The sequence below is a fragment of the Polypterus senegalus genome, chromosome 1 (assembly GCF_016835505.1).
Source record: "Polypterus senegalus isolate Bchr_013 chromosome 1, ASM1683550v1, whole genome shotgun sequence".
In the NCBI taxonomy this organism is placed as follows: Eukaryota; Metazoa; Chordata; class Cladistia; order Polypteriformes; family Polypteridae; genus Polypterus; species Polypterus senegalus.
Genome location: NC_053154.1, coordinates 101,534,212 through 101,548,259, shown reverse-complemented (window position 1 = coordinate 101,548,259; position 14,048 = coordinate 101,534,212). Strand labels below are relative to the sequence as shown.

The 14,048-nt window shown below is 41.9% G+C and overlaps 1 protein-coding gene across 4 annotated transcripts in view; it reads right to left on the bottom strand.

Annotated features, from left to right (window-relative positions):
* rapsn (receptor-associated protein of the synapse, 43kD) overlaps positions 1-10,781 on the bottom strand; it is a 48,230-nt gene extending 37,449 nt beyond the window's left edge. For 2 of the 4 annotated variants that reach the window (XR_005633910.1, XM_039754375.1), the window contains exon 1: positions 10,228-10,781. Coding sequence is in view for 1 of the 4 variants with exons in the window: in XM_039754375.1 (XP_039610309.1) it covers positions 10,228-10,419 (192 nt within the window). In the remaining 3 variants the exon portion in view is untranslated. Of the gene's footprint in view, positions 1-1,254; positions 1,360-10,227 lie in introns of those variants that run through there. The other 2 variants (XM_039754388.1, XM_039754397.1) reach the window with 2 other exon arrangements.
* Positions 10,782-14,048: the final 3,267 nt, after the last annotated feature.

Here is a 14,048-nt window from a genome sequence, read left to right as displayed (position 1 = left end):
CAGTCAAGGCAAAGTCCATAAAGTCTATAAAAATAAATCCAAATCAGTGTAGTTTGAGTCAGATGCATCCATGAACTATACAGGTACATACAATAAAAAAGTGAAAGTGGCGTAAGAAATGCAAACTTAATGCAAATTTTAATGAAAAGTGTTACCAGGGAGGAGCGGCAGCAACATGCGTGCACCAGCGTCCCCTCCTAAGCACCCATGCTGTGGTAGATCAACTGGACCAAAGGTTCTGTACAGTTTGAGCACAAATACAACTGGTGACTCCGTTGTGCAGTGTAAGTAGTCACTTGACCACAATCTCTCAAAACTACACAGTGTATGCCTGGTCTTATTGAAAGGCTCAGAGAGGACTGGCCCACAAAGCACACCATTGGTAAAGCAGCTCATTTCTTCTTCTGCATGAGGTAGGTTAACCATAAAAGAAATAATAATAAAAAGCCACTTATTTGAACAACAAATTCATGGCTGCATTGTAATGATTTCTTTGGAGTATAATTTATATGCAAATCCCCACACCTGCTCTATATCGTAATCTGAAATAACCAACACATTTTACCACTTCAGGTAAGCCTTTCAAAAATATTATGTTTCAAAAAATTTGGACTACAGTTAGTTATTGACCCACCGAAACCAAAAACACTGCATTAATGTCAATTTGACATCACTTGAACTGAAATCTGGCTCCTGTGAAAGCTACTGAGTCACCACATGCTTATTTGGACTATGTTTTTAACAACAGTATATGACATTGTAAAGTACTGCTCAATAATATGTATTTGATGCGGTGTACTAAAATATGTATGTAATTGCATTCTGTAATCACTTTTTAATAAGACACGATTACTAAAATCCACCTTAATAAAAGGGATGTGACTGCGTGAACGTCCGGATGCTATTTTTCTTTCCTTCCTAAAGATGGCGCATTACAAACAGTTTTAGAAATAACATGAATTGCGTTTTTCATTCTAACAGATGCCGCATCAGAAACATGAACACTGGTTTTACGAATCCCATACGAAACAGCATAGAGCAGAAACATATGTATGGCACGGTGCACTGCAAATGCTACCGCTGAGATCTACTTTAATTACTTTGATTCTAACCCGCCTTAGACGAGTACCATGGCTAGTTATTTAATAAACAAAATGTGATAACTGACTCCCTAAAGTAGCTAAACAAATGCTCCAACTTTCCAAACAGTTGAAATAATTCCCTGAATGCACCTGAAAGTTACACCATGCATACATTTTCTCACTTGTTACTTTCTCTCGTAGTACAGCAAACACGACACACCAACAGTCCAAAACATCTGTAGTGCCGTCGTTCTGTTCTTCCTATCGAAGTGTGGGCTTTACATATCCGGCTATAGCGCTCATTGGTTGTCAGCGCGCAAGCGCAAACACGTGACGAACCTGACCCTACTACGACTTACGGCAAAATCCGCCTGATTCATTTTAGCGTGGAGCATAACAGAACCGTTGTTAGGAGTCACTAGAGATGTCAAACTACACGACGAGCGGTCAGGGGCGTGTGGTGTGATTGTACCCTGCTCGATAATATTGTTAAAGTGCAGGTTACGACTTAAAATCCTAGAAATATCAGTTAATGCTACTGGAGCTTTAATCGTATTGTTTCAAAAGCTGACGCACATTACACGGTGTCTAGTCGAAGGGCATGTTAAACTTAACGAGTTTGCCTGAACGAATATTTTTCAGCTACTCTGAGTTAAGTGCAATCTCACTCCTTCCTTTATTCATTGTGGAATGATACGATAAACAGGGGAAGGGGGATTGGTTTCTAGGAGGGGGCATCGAACGTACTACCTTCTTTCGTATCGACTTTTATTTATTTTAGCTCTGGCTAAGTGGCCATTGGTTGTTTACTATCGCAATCACTGGAGACCGTCCCTATAATTTTACAGGTTTAAATTCGAGGTGGTTCGTCGCAATCTGCTGTGACAGAATTGGTGAGGATGTTAAACTACACGACTTTAGTCCCGACTCGCTAAAAGTATGTAAATTACGTCTGCCACTCCTGTTGCGTAGTGCAGACATACACTGTGACATTTCAGAAAGATTTTAAACGTGCCTTGCAGTCGTTGGCTTCCTTTCTGAATCGGCCAGTATTTAAGTTTCGTCCGCCTCGTTTGACCTGCACTATGATAACTTTTTACATCATACTATTGGGCTGTCGTACGATCGGAAGAATTTCAGTCATGTCTGAAATTTCAGTCAGCTGCCTTGTAGTGTGAACTGTCTCACGAGTCGATTTTGTGATGCCGCTATCAAATTCCCGAAATTGACTACAGCACATTGAACTTTGGCTATTGCCGTTTTTGTGCACATCTTTGACTAATAAAACTAGCTTTCATGCAGCAGCAGCACACATACAACTGAATGGCCAATGACTAAAGCATCTTAAAAAGTGTTTGCTGAAAGAGTCCGAAATAAATACACACAACGGTAAATTAGATAGATAGATAGATAGATACTTTATTAATCCCAAGGGGAAATTCACATAATCCATGTCCTCTCTTCCGCCACCCGCGTGTCCAGTTATTCATATGGCCGGGTTGGTTTGAATGGGCAAAGCTTCATTGTAAAATGTCAATGAGTCAAACTGTCCGTTGGTGTCATGCCATGTGCACGAATTGTCGGAACACCCACGTGTGACATGCCAGCTGGACCGAACGTGCTCGTACAGTTTGAGCACAAATACGATTGGCGACAAGATAGTCCAGTGTGAGTCGCGTGTTATAGGATCTGCATAGCGGAGGCTTTAATCTTTCTAAAATAATATAAAGCTGCGATTTGAAGGTTTCTAAAGCGCCGCCTTCTGATACAAAATTGAATCATTTGCGATGAGTATCGATAATTCTATGCAAGTAATGATGGTGCACAGTAGCAGATATAAGACCTGGAGGCGCCAAGACGCCTTTGGCGGAGTGGCTGTACGAGGTGTAGAAATAGTTTTAGGGGACTGGGGAAAATGTCTAAGCATACAACACACAGTCCGGGAAAAAAATAATTTCGAAAAAAGTAATACATATTTAAACTAAAAAAAAATTACTTCAAAATGTTTGAAAAACGGGTTTTACTAGGCTTGTGATAGTAGGCTAATAATAGAGTAAGAGCCAGCAGACTGGCCAGATGATGTCTGGGTCAGGCTGGATGTCTGGGTGACAGCGACGATTTGTGCAGTATTCTATAAATCCGTGAAGATTCAGGAATGCAACAGAAAGCACAATGAGATGACGGTCGGAGACACACTGGTTGTGTGACATGACTGGAGACCGTGCGAGACTGGCCGTGTCTTTGAGACTGACCACGTATTTGTTACTTTGTTAACATCTGGAAAGCAGAGCTTGATTAACCATTAAGCAAAATAAACACGTGCTTAGGGCATAAAGGGGATGGTCGGGTTTGGGGTGCACCACATACATTTTTCATTGCCGGATTTACCATGCACCATATGGTGCAAAACTGCAAAATAAACATTACTTTCCAACTTACAGCAAGTTTTGTTTCATTTCGAAAAATAATCTTATTATTTATAGTTTGAATCAGATATACAAGAGTAAACCAAATTTTTTTTTAGTGCTTCTAAAGGTCTTGCAGTCATGCAAGTAAAAAGTACAGTAAAACTGGGAGCGTACTGTACGGCGTTGAGATTATTCATCGTATACAACAGTCTCTTTCCCTATCGGTATTCGTTATAGTTTTATTCGCGCTTTGTTTAGTGATTTTTTAGGAGTTGCCGTGAGTTGACCGCTTTGGGAGTGTCAAGTCCCCACAAGCCCTCTCTGTGTCTGTCCCGTCCTGGAATGTCCTAGTGAAAAGTCAGGAACAGACAATTGCTGGACAGAGCTCTCATGAGATGGATGGCCTGGTGGTAGCATTCCTTTTTCTTAGTGCTTGAACCCCGTTCTAATTTGCCTATGTTTTGCAGCAGGCACCTTCTTCTTTTTCTTCATCCCACATTAAAAGGACACTTGTGGAATCACACAGTGCTTTTCATACTCTGTACTCTCTTAGTTCCATTAAGAAATTACTAAATAACTTCAAACAGCAAGAAAAGTATGGTGGCACAATGTACTGCTGCTGCCTCATACCTTCAAGGAGACAGATTAATTTGCCAGTCTAGTTGGCTGATGTGTGGAGTTTTCCTGTTCTCTGTATTTTCTCCTACTCCCACTCATATCCCAAAGACTTGAAGGTTAGAGTGATGGAGGATTTGAAACTGTTCCTAAGTCAGTGAGTACCCAGCTGCTGACTGATGTCCCATCTAGAGTGGTTTCGTATAGTGTTCAATGCCAGGACCGGCTCCAGTTTCCCCAAGACCCTATTCTGAAAATGGATGACTGTTTTAGCAGCTGACAGCAATGGATGAGGGTAGAACAGAACAGGGGGGCAACATGGTAAGTACAATTCATCCTGGGTTTTAAATCCCACTTAGAGGGTTTTCATCTCACATCCCCCAAAGGTGTTCAAATTAGGTTAATTGGCTAACCCTATCCTAATTCCTAATCCAACTGGATTATCCTTTTAGAAGTATATGGATTTGTATGAGTGAGTATGTGATTGGCATCCGCAGTTGGTTCTCACCTCATGTCTCACCTGATTCCAGCCCCATATGATTCTGAAATGAATTAAGTTGGTTTGAATTTTTTGTGAGTGAAGGTAAGGCGGCAAAGCAGCAGAGTGGCTGGGGATGTTGCCTCACACCTTTGGGTTCAAATTCAGACCCAGTCACTGCTTCTGTGGAGAGTGCATGTTCTCATACATCTGAAAGACATGTATGTTAGGTTAGTTGGTGACTCTGTACGTGCCCGAAGTAAGCAAAGTGTAGGTGTGCCCTGTAATGGACTGGTGTCCTGCATTGCACCTGACTAGATAATGAACTTACACGTACACATCAATGAATGATACTGATCCATCTGTTATTAACTGTGCTTAATCTAGTTTAGTGGTTTGTATTGTGGCCTCCCATCAACTTGAATCTGACTTTGATTCTCAGGTTGCATTTCTTCAGATGTTTCAGTTTCTTCTCCCCTCCAAAATCTTGTTGTACCAGGCTAACAAAGGTCTGTAAATTGGCCCAGTGGGAACATGGGTAGATGTGTGTGTGACTGAATGTGCCCAACGAGGGAGTCCCATCCAGTGCTGGTTCCTGCCCTACACCCAATATTTTTCAGATAGACTTCACCTCCCTTTCACATAATAAGAACATTAACAAAAAAATGGAAGGATCAAATCCTAAATTTCCAAATGGGTCCTTTTATCTCAGTGGTCCAAATAAAAATCAGCAAGTGCTTTTAAAAGTAAGCTCTGTGAGCTGAGGAAGTCCCATCCTGTGTTCTTTAACATATCAAGCAAGTAAAGAACAAGTGGAAGGATCAATCCTCAAATTTTCAAAGGTGTCCCATTAGTTTGCTGGTACAGATAAATCAAACGGTCAAGTGAGAAGGCAAAATGCCATAGTGGCCTTTTAAAGTGATGACAACTCCCCTCCAAATTTGAAACCAAAGGCAGTAGCCCCATATGAGAACCTCCCCCAAAAAACTGGGGTTAGCCAGCAGCCAACATTTCTCTGTTGGGGGTCCCTGCCGATTACTCTGGAAGCAGGTTTGCAAGCAATATATCCACCCTGGCCATCGGACCTTACTTATTCTATGCTAATTAATGTTGACTTATTTTTATTTTTTATTGTGTCTTCTATTTTTCTATTCTTCATTTTGTAAAGCACTTTGAGCTACATTTTGTCTTGTATGAAAATGTGCTATATAAATAAATGTTGTTGTTATTATCTACTTAAAATCAAGATGGCATTTCCAAAACTCTTTAACTTGAAAGGTTCAAAATGCAAATTATTGGGGTCTTTATAATACCATTACATATTTTAAAAATGTACTTTCAAAGCCCAGGGCTGGCTTTGTGAGGGCTATTGTAGCGGATAGTTCTTCACAGGCCAGGCAGGAAGGCAGCCGTCTCTGAGCTTTTCACAGGCTCTTAGATGGGGCTTGAGGCTTCAGTGGCTTTAAGTCTGACAGTTAGAGAAGGAGGGCAAGAGTCAAGAGGATCTGAGGAGAAAGGGCAGAGAGGTTCAGTGAAAAAGGATAAATAGGAGCCGAGTGCAGCCAGTAGTGTTTGCCTTGCTAACATTGCTGAAGACTATGGCTGTGAGCAGCAGAAAGTGTCGGTGGTTGTTAATACCACAATAGCAATGGTGTTAACGTTAAAGGGGGCAACATGAGGATAGCCTGGTCCCGTTCCCAGTTCACATTTGTTATTCTGGAACCCATAACAAGGGAAGAGAGAACTAATCAGTCTATTTACACTTTTATAGAGTACTGTATAGTGCTGCTGTTTATTATTACTCAGTAATCAAGTTAGTTATCTGTTTAAAAAGTGCGAGTCTCAGTATTCAACCTTGGTGTTCACTACAATATGCTCAAAAATGAACACAGAAGGAGATCATCCTTAAGGTGGTTTTTATTGTAATCTGCTTCACCCACAAAACACCTCACTTCCTTGCTTGTGCGCTTAACTTAACCAGAGCTTCAGGGTGGTGTTAATGAGGTCTCATTTAGCCTAACTCTGCTTAGAAACAATGAAAATTATTTGCAGATTGTGCATCCATGTATGGTGCAATTTGCCTGTTTAAGCTATTCATATCCTAACATTGAAAAAAAAAATGGCCTCCATCCCTTAGGAGGCGCTCTTTGAGGGGAACATTAATCCACAGACTCATTCCTCCACGGTATGAAAAGATGCATCTCTGGTGCTCTTTGCTGCCTGCTGCTATTAGACAATTCATTGCTTCTTCCCAACGTGTTAGACTAATTGTGTATACACTTCGATTTGCTATTTCTTTCAATTTGCTATTTATTACTTATAGATCTATTGGTTGATTGTAGGGTTACAATATTTCCCAAGGACACTAAATAAACTGATGGTTCCCCTTTGGAGTTTTTCTCCATGTCAGAGTGTGCAAAGGGAGAGTGGTGAGAGTAGGGGTGGCAGGTGAGATTTATTTGTAATTACAGGTTTACAACTTGTGGATCCACCTATTTGTGGGTTTGTCATCAATAATTAAAAGATTATTTTGCAGGTTTTGCAGTCTTATTGAGGAAAAATGGAAATGACACTGTAGCAGCACTACTTAAATGGACTGCCAATCTCTGTAGTCCCTGGAATACTGCGTCACAGGGTAGCTTCGGTGAAAGATGGGGATGCCAGCTTTAAAAGTGAGTCATAGGAATCTGACAGGAACACAGTCACTGGTGTCCTTGTTTCAACAATTCAATGCACAACTGGAATACAATTACACCCGTCAGATTGCAATTTTCTCTAAATTTATGCTATTGTCCTGTGCCCGCTTATTTATGTGATTTTGTCTGGGATGAAAAATATCTCGGGCGGCACGGTGGCGCAGTGGTAGCGCTGCTGCCTCGCAGTTAGGAGACCCGGGTTCGCTTCCCGTCCTCCCTGCGTGGAGTCTGCATGTTCTCCCGTGTCTGCGTGGGTTTCCTCCGGGCGCTCCGGTTTCCTCCCACAATCCAAAGACATGCAGGTTAGGTGGATTGGCGATTCTAAATTGGCCCTAGTGTGTGCTTGGTGTGTGGGTGTGTTTGTGTGTGTCCTGCGGTGGGTTGGCACCCTGCCCAGGATTGGTTCCTGCCTTGTGCCCTGTGTTGGCTGGGATTGGCTCCAGCAGACCCCCGTGACCCTATGCTCGGATTCAGCGGGTTAGAAAATGGATGGATGGATGAAAAATATCTTCGACTGAGGAGTGTTCCTAACTTCTATGAATATTCACATGCATTGGCATCATGGTAGGACAAAGATTTACATAACTTTCAGGAGGTTGCTCACTGAGAGATTACAATTCATAACTACACCACCATCATCATCATCTGCATCGGTGAAACTGGACTGTCATTAGAGTGTATCATTCTGTAATTAGTATTTTGTTGGACATCTTATCTGCAATATTTATCATTTACTACCATAAATATACATACACACATTTATTATAGTAAGTTAAATTACATAAAAAGTTACAATTCACTAAAGAACTGCACAGCTGCTCACATTGTCTAGGGTAGGGGTCCCCAACTCCAGTCCTTGAGGACCTCTGTGGCTGCAGGTTTTCATTTTAACCCTTTTCTTAATTAGTGGCCTGTTTCTACTGCTAATTAACGTATGTTGAATTAATTTTAATTGACTTGTTGACAAACTCCAACCAGTTGTTTAATTAGGCTCCAAGTCTTGTTGTCAATTCAACCCGCTCTTTAATTCCATGGCTTGTTGCCACTCTCATTGTGCAATTGCATACATTTCTGAAATTGCTGATTTTCTCTTTTCTAACAGCACTGTCAAAATGCTTTGGGGATTTGAGCAGATCAACATTCCTGAGACCTTCATCTTTCTTTCTTCTCAGAAATTGTATAATGGACACAGTTAGCTGGTCATGTTTTGGCAAATTTTGTACATCTCATTATTGTTTGACTACTAATTAAGGAAAAAGAAACAATTAAGGAGTGTAAGTCAAATAAAATTCATTCAAAAGAAGTCATTTAGTGGCAAAAGCAGGTCACTAATTAAGAAAAGAGTTGGAATGAAAATCTGCAGCGGTCCTCCAGGACCAGAGTTGGGGAGCCCTGGTCTAGGGGCAGCCAGCCTCACATACAGTACGTGATTTGTATGCACGGTGATCGTTCCATCTCACATTTCTGGCATCTTATTTAGTGCAATAAACATAGACTATATGGTAATCATGGGCCCAAAACATATTCACAGATTTTCACATTCACTCAGTGTTCTTTGACCCCTAACCCCCTGCAAATTGCAAGGGATAAACTGTACTTCCATAATTCACTCAACACTGGGGGCATTAACAGAACCTCTGAATACCACAAAGTATTTCTCCCATGGACTAAAACCCTAACATGTATAATATTTGAATTATGCCCAGCAATGTGGTAAAAGTTTTTGCTCACAACTGAGCTCAAACACCTAAAATCACACAAGGAATCCCTCAATGGGCTTAAACAGGCTTTTTTTTTTGACAGCCCCCAGCCTGTTGCCCCTTAACTCCCTAAGAGAACAAGGGAGAAAAAAAACCTTGCAGGGGAGAAAAAAAGTGAAAGAAATCTTGGGAAAGGCAGTCTGTGTGGAGTACGGAGTATTTTTCTCACCTCCCAAACAGGAACTTCACTGACATTTCTGAACTTGCCCCATCCTAGTAAGTGAGCTTCTCTACATATCTAAACGTTTTTAATATTTTAAAATCTTTTATAGTGCATTAACACAAAGGCATGTCATGCTAAATTTGCAGCCTCATCGTAAGTTATAAATAAACTGCTATTAAGTATACATTAGCAACACAGATCATTGACAAACACATGAACGAACAGGAAATAGATGGGCGCCACAACTCTGTAGACTAACTCTGTGATGACTGGTGAGCAGGTGGCAGCTTCCAAAGAAGAAAATAATTGAAGATTAGCAACTCAGTGGGCCCCCGGGTGCAGGATTGAAGCACAAGATCCCAGTTACTAGCAATGCACCAGGGGCGGAGGGCGCGTGTGAAGAAGTTGATTATCAGGGGTAAGGAAAAAAAAAAAAAAGAAAAAAGACAGTGGTGTTCCATCTGTCACACAGGGCCTCTCCACCTCGGGCTGGCCAGCCTGCGATGGACAACACCTGCTGCTTCTCCTGCTATGATTCACTAGACAGCTGCCCTTCTCAGTGTGGCTTCAAAAGTGGCTCAAAAGCAGGCCACTCTCGCCTTCCCGGGTACATGTGCGTCTCCCTGAATGTGTCAAACCTGTCCTAAAAATGAATCACGAAGGCCCATAGTCTACTTAATAAGCGTTACATAAAGTCAAACTGCATGGCATGCACAGCTGTAATATTACTAGAGAGAGGACACAAACTTCACCCTGCCCGATCTCTCACTTGTGGCAGCAGACTTTTTGTTACTGAACACAGATCTGAAATATTAGGACTTCTACTTAATCTCACTAAAACACAGATCTCACCACTCAGGCATCCTGGCCTGCCAGGTGGACACATTCATTTCTACCACAGCCCCACAGATACAAGGAGGCTGTTTAAAGTGGGCACGCTTGGCCACCACCTGAACAGACTTCATTTCGTTTCCATGTTCAGCAGAAACAGCATGCAGAATTATCCAGGAATGAACAGCAACTACCTTCAGCATGTCCTTATATTTTCCCATCTCCGAATGGGCAGTGATGAGACAGCCAAGAACCCGGAACTTTGCAGCAGGGTCAGATGCCTTCTCCAAGACCTTGGCCCAAATGTGGAGTGCTTTCTCGGTCTGGTTAGACTGATACAGGTGGAGTCCCTTCTCAATCTGCTGTTTTGCTTGGTCCTGACCCATTTCAGCTCTCCCCCTAGGAAACAAGATCTCCAGTTCCACGCTGGTCAGACGTGTGTACGTCCTCAGAATTCAGGCAATACGATGAAGAGACAGAGGTAGGAATAAACATTGCCCCTGTGCATTCAGTTGTGGTGGAGTGGATCAAGCAGCAAATTGAGCAAAGTCAAAGAAAGCAAGCTGTAAAACGCTCATTGTGCAACAGGCCCAACCTGGTCACTCTTCCAGGCGTCTTTCATGCAGATGGAGTGTGAAACTCTAGAGCAGGACGGTAACATCCCTGCATGTTTATGAAGCAGTCTTTCTTTGGATTGGCCACAGCTGTGCTTGTCATTCTTCATCACGTGACTGCCACTCTCTGGCATTCCAGCCAACTTTCTAAACTGTCCAAGGTCACAAAGAGCCAGCAAGCCATTCATCATAACACTTACACCCACACACATGCCGAGACGAACAGGCGTGGCCCAACAGCAAGGAGCCTCTGGATCTTGGGATGTCAGTGACCCGATTGGAAACAGTGGAGCAGGAGCTGTTAATCTGACACGCTGTGGGCAAGATGACAAAATAAACTGGAACCTCTAGATAAGTCTGTTGCTGAGGGAGTGGCAGCAGAACAAATATATGTCTGAAGACGACAGAGAAGACCATCCCATTTATATTAAGACTAAAAGAAAGAAAAGCAGGTTCCATCCTGGAGGGCCATAGTAGCTGCAGGTTTTTGTTCTAATCTAATCTCTCAATTCCAAACCTTTTGCTGAAGCCATATTGGTCACTCAATGCCTGGCACAACATGGAAGATTTTTAAAATCATACCATCCATCCATCCATTTTCCAACCCGCTGAATCCGAATACAGGGTCACGGGGGTCTGCTGGAGCCAATCCCAGCCAACACAGGGCACAAGGCAGGAACCAATCCCGGGCAGGGTGCCAACCCACCGCAGGACACACACAAACACACCCACACACCAAGCACACACTAGGGCCAATTTAGAATCGCCAATCCACCTAACCTGCACGTCTTTGGATTGTGGGAGGAAACCGGAGCGCCCGGAGGAAACCCACGCAGACACGGGGAGAACATGCAAACTCCACGCAGGGAGGACCCATGAAGCGAACCCGGGCCTCCTAACTGCGAGGCAGCAGCGCTACCACTGCGCCACCGTGCCGCCCTAAAATCAAACCAGTATTGTTAATATGAAAGATTCCACTTAATTCCATCAAATTTCACAGATTTTTCTTCTACTCCGTCTTTATTACCGCTCACACATTAGAAGGTTATGTCTGCCCAGCACATCACATACAAAATTAACAGATTTACACTCGCGATTCCTATCTGCACTTGTGATCTTATTTGTTAAACTTTGTATGCATTCAGGCACGAAAATGTACTTACATCAAAAAACACGAAAATGCTTGCATCAAAAAATAAAATCTCATTTATAAATCCTGACATATGCACATTTATTCACAATTTACTTTTATAAATCACAATCATCCTCCTACATACTGTATGCAATCACGATGCTGAAGACCTCCTGTAGCTGGTGGAGCAGCCTCCCTTCTGACGCATTGAGTCCTATGCTGCACTCCAAAATTGAGCGCACAAGAGCATGTATGGCATAATAAGTCCCTCCTGTCTGTGTTCTTGTGGGCAGAAAAAGGAGTAAGGCACCATTGTGTGAATGGTTTATCAACTACCACTTGGCACATGTAATGAAGTAACTGCTGTTACAATGAATAAAATAAGCCATATAAAAAATGGAGAGTTGAGCCAGTTACCTTACCTACAAAGCCGGCCAACCACATACAGTACCATCACATCTGCCAGTGCTTCAAAATAAATTAATCCCTGGTTGTCACTGGCTACTGAGCCGCGTTTGTCAGTCTCATCTTGGCATCACAGATGACTTGTGCGTTATGAAATGTCACGGCTTACAGTTAGCAAAAGCAGCTTCATTCTTGCTAGATGCCCATATTGCACTATTAAGTGCAGTAAAGTGCTTTGATTACGTGAAGAAAAATGGACACTGCTGCTCATTTTTGTTTATGTTGGCAAAAACACCACCACCATATAAAAACTGAAAATCCCTGCCTGGACAAAACTGACTGTTAGGCAGATAATAGTATGGGCTTGTTCCTGCCACACACTGCCAGTTCAAGGAAAATTTTGATCTTTGAACAAATGACTTACCCCATCTGTATATAGAGATTAAACATAGGCAGTACTTAGGCACACATGTGTGCCAGTGGGTAATTTCCCAGGTATGTAGTACCACCCCAAAGCGAGAAGGGGCACCAACACTTATCTTGTCACCTGTTTCTGCCCTCCACAGCTCCAAGAAAACACCCACTGAGGCAACTGATTTAGCTCCTTCTGAAGAAATTCCTATAAAGCTGCGCCATCCCCGGAGGGTGGCATCTGACTTTGACCAGACCTAACTGGAAAGAGTGAGCTCCACGAACCAGAAGGACTTGCTCAGACGAGCAACAATTACCTTAAGAGGAAGGCAACTGTCTATATATTATGTTTACAGCCACCATTGCGCGTTATTTTATTTTCTGTTTGAAGAGAAAAAAATAGGAAAACCTTGTTGGTGTCCCAACATTTCTTCGTTAAACCTACTTCACTACTGTTTGACCACAATATATACTGTATACAGTCATGTGAAAAAGTAAGCACACCCCATTCATTTGTTTTAAAAACATTTAGATATATCAAGATTTAATCTTCATTTAAATAGTATCTTTAGATAAAGATGGTGAATTTGAGGGGAAAATAAAGAAAATTTACCTTTGCAATAATTTATTCGATAAAAAATGTACAGATGTGTAATCAATTTCTGTCTGTGTAAAAAAAAAAAAAAAGTAAGTCTACCCTTGGCTCTAATACCAGCATTGCCCTCTCCAGTAGGTGTTTCCTGTAACTGTCAAAACAGTCTCTGTTGTCTACTAAGAGAAAGTCATTTCCCAGTCCTCCATATTAAATTCTTTAATTTCTGTGATGTTTGGGGGGGGTTGAGGGAGTGTACGTTTTTCATGCACAGCCCATTTCAAATCTTCTCAAAGAAATTCAGATCTGTGATTGGACTCAGTCATTCCAGAATCTACAAAATATAAAGTTGGGTTTGTTATATTACATCACCTTCATCTACAGACACTGTTTAAAGGAACTTCAAATCTTGATAGGTCTACTATGATTAAAAAAATAGAATCTAGATTGAATTCAGTAAGTTTCTTAGCATTTTACAACCCCACTGACTCTGCCAGGCTTCATTCACTTGGAATGATTCATTATTAGGTTAACATGTCCAAAGCAGACATCATTCTGAAAGTTGTTCTATTGATGTCTTGACTTCATCAAATATCTTCCCATGGTATATGCCTAAGATTTCAAAATGGGGAGTAAAGGAACTAACAAATAATTTGAAAAGGGTCTGAACTGACCCCAGTGGGCAACAACAAGCAGCTTTCTCGATTTTATGAGGGAGTAAAACATACCAAAGGCCTGACTGGGTGGCACTTTTGACTGTCTGCTTTCAACGTCTGGTGTTTAAGGTTGCCCGTGATTTGACTGCTCCTGTCTACGTAACATCCATTCACTTTCAAACACTGTTTTCCAGTATCCAGGGTT